This window comes from Haliotis rubra, unplaced genomic scaffold, assembly GCF_003918875.1.
Source record: "Haliotis rubra isolate DU_JTF1 unplaced genomic scaffold, ASM391887v1 Scf1391, whole genome shotgun sequence".
Taxonomy (NCBI): domain Eukaryota; kingdom Metazoa; phylum Mollusca; class Gastropoda; order Lepetellida; family Haliotidae; genus Haliotis; species Haliotis rubra.
This window is the reverse complement of record NW_025765327.1, coordinates 149,600-161,364: the sequence shown is the minus strand read 5'-3', so window position 1 is coordinate 161,364 and position 11,765 is coordinate 149,600. Positions and strand designations below refer to the sequence as shown.

At 41.3% G+C, this 11,765-nt stretch overlaps 1 protein-coding gene across 1 annotated transcript; it reads right to left on the bottom strand.

The window, feature by feature from the left end:
• Positions 1 to 2,360: 2,360 nt before the first annotated feature.
• Positions 2,361 to 10,626, bottom strand: LOC124268577 (type-2 ice-structuring protein-like). The gene is made up of 4 exons (XM_046703574.1): positions 10,225 to 10,626; positions 7,918 to 7,997; positions 4,210 to 4,282; positions 2,361 to 3,088 (listed from the first exon to the last, which is right to left on the bottom strand). Exons 1-4 carry the CDS (start codon positions 10,493 to 10,495, stop codon positions 2,877 to 2,879), a joined length of 636 nt encoding a protein of 211 aa, XP_046559530.1. The 5' UTR covers positions 10,496 to 10,626; the 3' UTR covers positions 2,361 to 2,876.
• Positions 10,627 to 11,765: the final 1,139 nt, after the last annotated feature.

Genomic DNA, 11,765 nt, shown 5'->3' with positions numbered 1-11,765 from the left:
TGACAGGAGTTGGAACTGTAAACGTAATACCATTGGCGAGGTAGGTGTAGAATGGGTAGATTGACAGGAGTTCGAACTGTAAAGGGTACACCATTGGCGAGATAGTTGTAGAATGGGTAGACTGACAGGAGTTGGAACTGTAAACGGTACACCATTGGCGAGATAGGTGTAGAATGGGTAGACTGACAGGAGTTGGAACTGTAAACGGTACACCATTGGCGAGATAGTTGTAGAATGGGTAGACTGACAGGAGTTGGAACTGTAAAGGGTACACCATTGGCGAGATAGTTGTAGAATGGGTAGACTGACAGGAGTTGGAACTGTAAACGTATCCCTATTCTTGAGACAGGTGTAGAATGGGTAGATTCACACAAACGTTATAAACATACGCACGATTGCCAATGCGCGACGATATAATCTCACTAGACTTTCAGCCAGGAGATCCTGTATGTTACAATGTATCAACATTTAGTCGGACAGCCAGTCTACAATTGTAAACGATCCACAAAGCGTGGAAGAAGACAGGCATCGGGACATTTCTTCCAAGCATGCATTCACTGTGCATCAATTAACCCTGGTGGAAATAGAGAAACAAGATGAGGTATTTTACTATGAGTAAACTGTGGGGTGTAATCCTGCTGAGTATAAACCTACCATGTCTCTAGAGAGACTACACTGAAGTTAACAATTACATTTACTTAGTTTCAAGACCGCCTCCGTGGTGTAGTGGCTAGAGCGTCCGCCCGGAGAGCGGAAGGTCGCGGGTTCGATCGCGTCATCCCAAAATACGTTAAAATATGGTACTTGTTGGTCCCTGCCTGGCGCTCGGCATTAATGGGTACAACAAGGACTGGTCGGCTCGGAGTCAGTATAATGTGCCTGAGTGGGGTATTCATGCTTCACTGCGGCATGGTATCTCAGTGATCTAGCACTATAAAACCAGCTTAAGTCTGGGCTAGTACAAGCAGCCGCACATACACAAACACACACATGCACGTCGTCATATGAGCGAAATATTCTCAAGCAGGACGTTAAACCCAATTTCACCTCACCTCACTTAGTTTCAAAGATCAGATGTCTTGGAATGTTAACCCTAATGGCCATACGATAGTCAAAAACGTGTATGTATAGTAAATCACAAAAGAAGGAATCATTCGTAACTACTCGCTTCTTCTCCGTGACCTACAAGAAGGCTCGTACCTCATATGCAACTGCTCGCCTCTTTCCGTGACAGCTATTCGGCTTTTCCGGGATAACACGAGTTGGTCAAGGTGCAAGGAACATGCCTGAGATCGCCTACATAGATCTGGAATATTACTAACAACTAGGCGTGATATGGACAGTTACAATTTCATAAACAAAAAAAGCTTTTTCTAAAAATCAACGTTGGAGGCACCTGAGTAAATTAAGAAATTTAGTGAGAAGGATGTGAGATGATTTTGGGTTTGAAGCTGATTTCAAGAGCATCACGATGACCATAGCTGTTAGAGACTGGCTTCTATTAGAGATCGGTACTTGCATTGCAAATATGGAACTCTCATCTCCAGTTTATGACGTTTCATATCAAAGGTCTTTGTCATGTCTAACTATGTCTGTGAATGAAGTATTAGTGACGGACGGAGGAAACATGGTCCTATATAATGTCACTGCCGGCCAGCGTCTATAAGATCGCGTGGGTTCGCACAGTGATTACAAAGACGGTATGCTCAGCGCTCAGCACTTGCGCCACTGTTACTGAACACACATCTCGAACCGATTCTAGGAAACCAATCCTTTGCTAAATTCCAGGAAAAGCTTATGGGTGCTATTAAAACGGAATGGATTTTCCAATTCTGCAATTCGAAACTATGCGAGTGAGTGAGTGAGTTTAGTTTTACGCATCACTCAGCAATATTCCAGCTATATGGCGGCGGTCTGTAAATAATCGAGTCTGGACCAGACAATCCAGTGATTACCAACATTAGCATCGATCTACGCAATTGGGAACCGATGACATGTGTCAACCAAGTCAGTGAGCCTGATCACCCGATCCCGTTAGTCGCCTCTTACGACAAGCATAGTCGCCTTTTGTGGCAAGCATGGGTTGCTGGGGACCTATTCTACCCCGGATCTTCACGGGTCTCGAAACTATGCATTGAATTAGTACAAGTGTGCTCTATTACGTGTAAAATTGTTTTGAACTGAAAGTGTGTCAGTTTATTAACGTTTTCGATCAGTAAAATAAAAACACAGAATGTGTTTAAATTAGAGATTAAGAGAAGACTCGATTTCCGCATTAATTATGAAGTAAAGCGGGACAATTATTTCGCACTACCCACATGGTCACGTGGCTCCTAATTTGCTACAGCTATGTTCATTGGTCATTTGGAATTGCCAAAATATAAAGAGACTAAATATCATTGGCTGACAGTTCATTTTGAATAATCCAAGTGTAGAGAGAAATTTCACCTGAGAGACATATTCAGCCTGATTAAGAGGTTGGAGGCGATTGCTAACCAATAAAGTGATATTCATAAAACGTATGTTTACTTTGTCTGGTTCTGATGATTACATACGGTCTCATAGGATAGATCTGAACATTATTGTACTGGGTGCCGTTGTACAAAACAACCTCAGCGCTAAGACTACCTTTAGTCTATCTTAAGGTATGGGAGTTACGGTCACCTTAGCGTTAAGATCGCGGAACCTAACCATAAGGCGTGGTATGATACGCGAATTCGAGAAAAAGAATGCGGTTGATATGCTACCTATGTAATAGTTCGCAAATTTATGCGGACGCTGTGAGAAATGTACAGGGAAGATTCAAATTAAGAGAAAGAAGCAGAATCCGACATTCCTTTGTAAGTTTGGATAAAGTGTTGTGCCATTTTTATAAACTATTTTTCGCATAAATAAAACGTTGGATACCAACAGGGTCCATCGTTCCACCCCTCCTTATGTCCCCATTGCTCCATACACTGGTCGTCGGTACCGTTGTCGGGTTGACCTTCTGCCCAAAAGTTGAGAGTAACCGGTTGACCATCTGGCCAGATCCACTTCCCTTCCTGAATTTCATCACTGCCTCCAATCCAAAATCCTGATCCGAATTCTGGAACGAAGTAAAATGTACTACTGTGTGTAACAATCAGAATCAACATCTTCTCTCAGTTCCCCAAGTTCGTCTCAAACACTTTGGCCATAGGTCATTCAAATCTGCAGCACCAACCCTATGGAACAGTCTTCCTACTCCCATAAAAAATGCTTCATCCTTAGAAGCATTCAAATCGGGACTCAAAACCTTCTTCTTCAAAAAAAGTCTACAACCTATAACTGCGAAATATTCTCATGGCCATTTTGACGAATTGTCATATCTTCCTCTTGAACTCTAGTGACTCTTTTTATATGTAGCTCTTTGAGCATGCTCTGGATGGACTATGGCGCAAAAGAAATATCCATTTATTATTATTATTATTATTATTAATATCATGTCATTCCAGCTATAGGATGACGGCCTGGAAATAATGAAGTCTGGGCCAGACAATCCAGTGACTGGTATTACAAGCAACAAAACACACCATCTGGGTAATCAACTGTGAACCTGACCACCAAATCTAAGTTGCTAGGTTTAAACCCTAACCTGGAAAGATAACAAAATTGTCAAGCTATTTCTTTATAGCGTTACAGATTCCAGGTTTGTGAGAGTTTCACGTCACTATACCAACATTACAGAAAACATGTAGACAGAGTATTGATCTAAAAAGGCTGGGCTATCCCACCGTCCCCTTTGGGGAAAGGTGTTTCACTTTGCTGTGCAGGAGAACCGAACTCGTCTTTTGTATTACAGTTATGTTGTAAGTGAAACGTTGATAACGCCTGGAGGTTTAATCAAATATTATATTTACTGAATGCCAAATCAGCATGAAATATCCATCATGCCATTCAGTTATTTTTGAAAATTCAAGGAAGGTGAGATGATGACATTGAAAGAAACAATGTTAAACTTCCAAGCAAGAGCAATGCTAAACATGGTTTTGAACGTGTTGTCTTTAGACTTCAGCGTGATATCACAGACATTTTCGACATAGATTCTGCAATTTTCAACAAATCTTGAGATTTCAACGAATATCCCGAAATGTTGCACTAGTATCATTATTTTTTTGCATGATATTTTGAATTTTCGAGAAACGAATAAATGACATAAACCTAACGGGATTCCGTAGGCATACTTACTTTTCTTGATGACTCTGTTTTCTTGTTCTGAGTTAGTGGATGCCATGAGAGCGCCCATACCAGCACACGCGAGCTGGAGATATGAAGATGAGTCTGATGAGCTACATGTGTGTATTTTATTGCCATTATGTGCATAATTGTATACACTGAAAAAACCCGATATCTGTCTAAATCCCCGATATCTGTCACGCACGCATCCCCACACACATCCATAGCGTTGTGGAGACCCTGCCAATAGTGTACGTATAACATGTGCATTATATTTTGTGAGATTCATGGGGCATTGTGATCTCTTGTGATTAGGGGTGTCACGATTCGGTTCGGTTCATCGAAAATCGAATAGATAGATGTACGATTCGATCTCGATTTCAAATGCATCCATTTCGATTCGATTCATAAAGTACTTACTTTCTAATACTGAGAGTTTGTTTCACCTGAAATCGTAACAAGTTATGTTGAAAATTCGCTGCTACAAGTGTGGCCAATGAGAGGGTATTCTCCACGGCCAGAGACATTGTAAGTGCCCAGAGGGCATGTCTTTCACGTGAAATTTTTGCACAGAACATGATCATTCCAAATGACTTACAGTGACATTAGGTATACAGTCACAATGAACACTTGGCACCACAGTTCGTCACTGAAAGATAATTTCAGGATCACTTGTTCAGAGAGTATTTGTTGACAACTTGTCTTGACAGTGTTCTAATTGTGCATTCTGCCAATTTTCCAAAGTTTGCCAAATTATACTGATATTACAACAAATTTGACTTTGTCCTCGAAATTAATCGCGAATCGAATCGATTAATCGAATCGAACGAATTGAATCGATAATCGTATCATGAATCGAAGTGAGTGTGAATCGTGACACCCCTTCACTTGTGATCGTTCTTACATTCATGCATTCTTCCATTTAAATTCAAAGGCAAACGTTATAGTGACACAAAACTACAAACATAATCAGTGCCGCGAATGAAATGTTATATCATGGAAAGACAATGGTTCAAGGTATGGTAGCGATTACTAGCATATGAGCCACATGGTCCGTGTCCACCTTGTGCATTGATGCAGTCTGCCACCTCCACCTCATTGAGGCCACTGAATATTGATGGTAGTCCTGGCGAACATCATTCCATATACGACATAGAGTTCCTGCAGCGTTGTTGGCGCATTCGGAGGGCGTCGTAAACACCGCTCCATTCCATCCCAGTCGTGTTCCGTTGGTTATACATCAGGGGATCTTACGGGTCAGGATAATAAATACAATAGCAATGTTCTGTAGCATATGCTGTAGTTGGGATTACACATTCTCAATTTCTAAATATCAAAGTGTATCCATAGTCATGCCAGTTTACACTTGTACGTGACTATCAGTTGTCCGACTTCAATTTTTGCTGAAGCTGCGCTGGCTGAGTGGGTTAGATCGCTGACTTTGTGTGCTGGTAATAAAGTGTCTGACTTTGTGTGCTGGTATTAAAGTGTCTGACTTTGAAAGTCCGAATCTCGGATGGGACGCAACTTTGTAAATGTACTGGAATGCTTAAAGTGTAATAACAAAAAATATATTATGCTACGTTCAATCACTTCCTAAATGGCACTGTGTATTCATAACAATGATATGATTAAGATATTTCTGTACACCTAAAGCAACGTGCCTGACGTTATCCAGACTCATTTCTCCAATCACGTGCTCCCTATCGCAAGTGTTGTTAGACAAAGGCGTAGCCATTCTGGCGTCAGTACTGGCCGTCGGGCTGGGTGTCTTGCACGGAAGCCATTGTCGCGTTGACGACGTCGATCTGTTCCCAAAGATACACATCTGTTGCCAGGTATGATTCGGTTGTAAGGGTTGCTGGCTAGAACCTGTGTCGATGGTACATGGTTCTAATCAATCGGTCCTGACGGAGGGTTACTGGTGTGTGCCCACTATGGGGACGGTCTATAACTTGATTGTTTCGCCACAACTGCCAAACGTTTCTATAGACGTTGAATCGAAGATCAACGTCACACTGAGACTGAAACTTGCCTACAGCTCTCCCATCTGTCTTTTCCCACGAGACATGGCATGTCAAACGTCTTCCAGAACGATGACTGGAGGTGTTTTTTCTGCACTACGTCAGACTACATTGAATGGAAATGATAATCGTCTGGTTGTCTGGCCGTTAAACGTGAACATTGCTTTCATCCTTCTTGCAAATTTCACGAAATTCCAACAAGAACTACTAATACTGCGTTTCTTCGACCCTCTTACTCTGGTTTGAATCACAGGCCCTCTTTCTTTGCGAAGATTAAAGATTAGAAAAATACATTTTTGAGATGACCCCCGACTCGAAATGCTTCACAGTACATATGCATCATTTATTGTACTGTGAAGCATTTCGAGTCGGGGGTCATCTAAAATTTTTGTATTTTTTCAAAACCTTTAATCCTCGCAAAGACACGAGGGCCTGTGGTTTGAATCACAAAGAAGCTAACCATTACTTATTCACAAGATTACCAATGAAAATATTCCATGTCACAAAAAAGTTTTGCCTTTGAGTATATATATACTGAACAAAATAGAAACTTCACATGTGTTACTTTATGTCCCAAACATACCCATACAGAAATAAACGTGTTGCTAGTGGATACACGATACACGTGGACGTAGTGAGCGTACACTAAAACAGAATTAGGCATTAATGTGCGCTTGGTGCACTCTCCACAGTCAACAGTAGCGAGATGGGATCACCTTTTCATTTCACCGGAACTAGCCATCTGTACTGGAGCTTGTTCAGTAGCGCGTATGCCCCGCTTGCGCATTCACAACAGACAGGAAATGTGTCTCCTTGACTGCCTAACACAGCATCAGGTAACCTGCTACATTGCTGTACCAAGAGGGTGCCCAGCTCTTGAATAATCTAGGGTTGACGTCTCAATGTACGAAGACTTCTTCCAAGAGCATCCCGCATGTGTTCGATGTGATTGAGGTCAGGTGATCTCGATGATTGCTCCTTGACGTCAATGCGCGCATTTTGCAGGAAATTTAGCATCTGCAGGTGTATTTGTGCCCAGGGTAGACGTTCATTACGGTTCACCTGTGTCAGAATCGGACCAAAATACGGACGTCGGGCACGAAGATGGGCAATGTGCAAGTGGTTTCGTATGGTCTGAGCAGTTACGCGCCCCCTAAACAGTGACCCCGAGTTAACGTTGCGGTCGTAAAACGATTACGCAAATGACGTAGCCGAATTTTATTGTCCTCGGCACGTGACCGTCCTGACCTTTGACGATCAGATGTCGTTACCCGTTCGATGGACACATGTGAATTGTCCGTCTTACTGCATCTCATGGCATGTGCAATAGCCACAGTAGACTCGCCAGACGAGAGCATGCCAATTGCACGTTCACGTTCAACATTTGTAAGGCGTAGCATGCAAATTGTTAATCTCTCAAGGATTGTTTTCATTCTAATCAACAGCAAATTCTGCACACGTGTTGGTGGTTAGGCACTATGAAACTGTGGTCACGTGACGTGCATGGCCGCGTTTTCACAAAAGAGCGTGCTGCATCCACCCTGCGTGGTTCAGCACAGTTGAAATGTGGATGCGTTAGGTATGGTATTCGCCTATATTAACTACCTTGTACAACACATTTTCAATATAATGCATTTCTCCAAGTGTGAAGTGTCTGTTTCATTTTTGTCATCAAGATGAAAAACAAGCATACTACCCTTGCGTCGGCAACGTTTTTCCTGTCTGTACTCTTATAGAAGCAAGACATCCCCGCTACAGTCCATATGTTGTTGCAGTCTGAAAAACACAGAGTTTCATAACCCATTTCATTGTTCCAACAATACTTCGATAAAGATGATCACGTTTGTTGGACCTCGGTACCATTAATTGCTGTTAAAACAAAATACAAGATACTTCGAAAGAAAGGAAATAATAGTTTGTCCTCATTTCTCAACCTTGAATAAAAAATGGAATATGAACAAACGAGAAATTTGATTCGCTAATACGTTCAGTGAAGAAAACATACAGATTCTATATGCAGTGACAACCTGCATGTAACAAAAGTCCAGCTCGCAGCGTGGCTTTTCCCCCTTCAGAATGCTTAACTGTAGACTCTTAAAAACAACAGGGGATTGGATTTATATTATGGCAAGTCTAGATTCTGTAGCACCTTCACCCCTGTGTGTGAATAAAGCTTAGTGCCGCTTTTAGAAACATTCCACCAATATCACATCGGTGGACGCCAGAAATGGGCTTAACACATTGAGCCAATTTAAAGAATTGAACCCGGATCTTCGGTGAGACGAGCGAACGCTGTAACCACTAGACTACCCACCACCCTTAACAACTATGTTTTTACATTTCAACAGTTAAAGTTCGATGTAGGAAAGACGGCGATTCTATTTCTATACTTGTCAATTTGATTTTACAATATGGACAAACAATACAGACATATTAACATTTCAATACTACCATTTTGGTGCGACAATGGCGGTTCTTTTTGTTTTACAAATAACAAAACAGAGCATTATTGGATTTTCAAAGCAATCTTAGTGATATGATGGGTGGCATTATCATTCTCAAAATTAGCCGAACAGCTGGATGAGTGAGTGAGTTTACGTTTACGCCGCTTTTAGCAATATTAAGCAATATCACGGCGGGGGACGCCGGAAATGGGCTTTCCACATGTGGGGAATCGAACCCAGGTCTTCGGCGTGAAGAGCGATAGCTATAACAGTGTTTCTAACGAACTGACAGATATGACGAAATGCGCATAACGAACTACGTTGTAACAAACTAAAATCGGAGGTCCCTTTGAGGTCGTTAAAATCGCAGTTCACTGTAATTCTAAAGAGAGTAAACTGCTGTCGTGGCCAGATGTTAACAGGCATTTACCACACAGCGGACGTCCGAGTGGCGCAGTAGATATGACGTCCAATTATCTGATAGGAAAGCATTAATTGTCAAAGGGTTAAAGTTCAATGTAGGAAAGACTGCGATTCTATTTCTATACTTGTCAATTTGATTTTACAATATGGACAAACAATACAGACATACTAACATTTCAATACTACCATTTTGGTGCGACAATGGCGGTTCTTTTTGTTTTACAAATAACAAAACTGAGCATTGTTGGATTTTCAAAGCAATCTTATACTTGCAAAGCGTTTTAAACCCTTAATGAAAATAATACTTTAAATCTAGACGCGATTGTCAGCAACATGTATACTTCCGTAAGATGTTAATAATATATAGATGTTTTATGCATTCCTAACTAGTTGTGAAGTTTTGCTGGTCAAAATACATTCTATACAGCTCAAAGATTTACATCTGCAAAGACATGCTATACCGTAAAAGACATGCTATATCGTCAAAATACATGCTACATCGTCAAAATACATGCTATATTAAATGTTTTACATTGGCAAAAACATGTTATATCGTCAAAGACATGTTATATCGTCAAAGACATGCTGTATCGTCAAGGACATGCTATATCATCAAAGACATGTTACATCGTCAAAGACATGGCATATCGTCAAAAACACCTTATATCATCAAAGACATGCTATAGCGTCAAAGATATGCTATGTCGTCAAAGATGCTACATCATCAAAGGTGCTATATCGTCAAAGACATGTTACATCGTCAAAGACATATTATATCTTCCAAGACATACGATATCGTCAAAGATGCTACATCGTCAAAGATGCTACATCGTCAAAGACATGCTATATCGTCAAAGACATCTTATATGATCAAAGACATGTTATGTCGTCAAGACATGCTCTCTCGCCAAAAACATGCTATATTTTGAAAGAGTTAGAGGTAGACATATTGCCGCAGTTGACACACCATGTTATTGTTTTAGAACTTACAGAAATGAGCGTATTAACGACATCCAAGGACTAAGGTGTCAGCCAAACCAAACCTTGTGTAATAGCATTAGAAGTATCAACCAAACCAAAAGCTGGTAACTTTGGACAAGTGCTCTGAACTTTTTGTCCCGGGAATGAGAACTGACCTGAACGTGCCATGTAGTACTTGAAGCCAGATGTTGACACGAGCCCAGCAGTGGTAAAGTGACGCTGTAGAGTGACCAGACATGACTTGGAATCGGGGTTGTAGAAGAACGAAGAACAATCGTCCAGAGCAGTGCAGTCCGAGGCACAGGATAACTGACTCCTCACAAGAACAACGTCCCCACTTGGTTCCAGGAAATTAGAGAACATAAGGGTGAACATCTGTTCCAGTAACATGTTTAATGAGCGAAAGCGTACAGGCACTATCAGCATCAGTGGTTAGAGATCACTGCCACATCTTCATCTGACGTGAGGACGCCGCATCTGTAGAAGCATTGATTATTCAAGGGAGGTTTATTCAAACTTCAGTAGCGCGTTTGACACCTCATTATATTTTAATCAGATGTTGATTGTATTCAGTATATCCAGATCTCACTAAAGGCATTTACGCATGACTTATTTGTGTTCTTTTTTCAGTGTAACTAGTAAGCCCCTGAAGTCAGTGGATCAGCATTCCTGAAACCCGGAGAGCTGAACCGTTACGAAAACAACCAATTAATTAGCCTAATCTCATGCATTATGTATCATGTAAAAACATACACTATACGTACTTGGATTAACAAATAAGTCTTTCTACGTAGGAGCTTAACCGAACATTTCACTTGATAATTATCTTAATGGGACACTCACGTTCTATAACACATTTTAACACTGTAATGAAATAAGGCAAAATAAATGAATCATTCTGAATGCTATAGCGTGTCAAAGCATCATATACTGCGTAGTCCTTCCCTTACACGGGTAGGAATGTTCCAAGCACCTATAGTCAATCTCTGTTTTGAACGCTATGCTGATTAGATTCATGATTGCTACGCATACAAAGGTTACATGGGTCTTTAGTCATTTTCAAAAGGGGGGGGGGGAGAGAGAGAGAGAGATGGGGATCTGAACCCCCATGAAACTCCCAAACTACCAAAGGCATATCTACCAACTATTACGCCTTTGGCTTGAAACTCACGCATTTGTTATTCATGTCACTCTCTCGCGACAAACCTCGTGATAAACCTCTCACCAAACGGGGTTCATATGTAAAATAGAACTAAAAATCCGTTAAAAATCACACAAATAGATCTGAATATATCGATTTCAGTGACTTGTCTGAGAAGGGAACGTGCAGTTATGCGTTGGCTTCGTGCGGGCTTTAGGAACCGGTCGGTGAGGGCAGCCCTTGGTCCCCGGAAAGCTCTTTTCTCTCTTGGTCTTTAGCTCTGTTGTGCGTGGGACACAGATACGCCTTCCCTGAAAACGTCCCCTAAATACGTTTGCAAGCACTTGTACCGTATTAAAACATGTTAAATGGTATTCGCAAGCTGTGTATTCTTTATATAATAACTATGAATGCGAGGCGATAACACGCTTTCAGGGAGAAGCTCTAGGGACATACTGATATTTCTGTTACTAGTTTGTACATCCTCGGCGATCCAGGGTTTCTTTATGTATGTGCCTGAGTATAGTTTTACGCCGATGTAGCAGTATTCCAGCA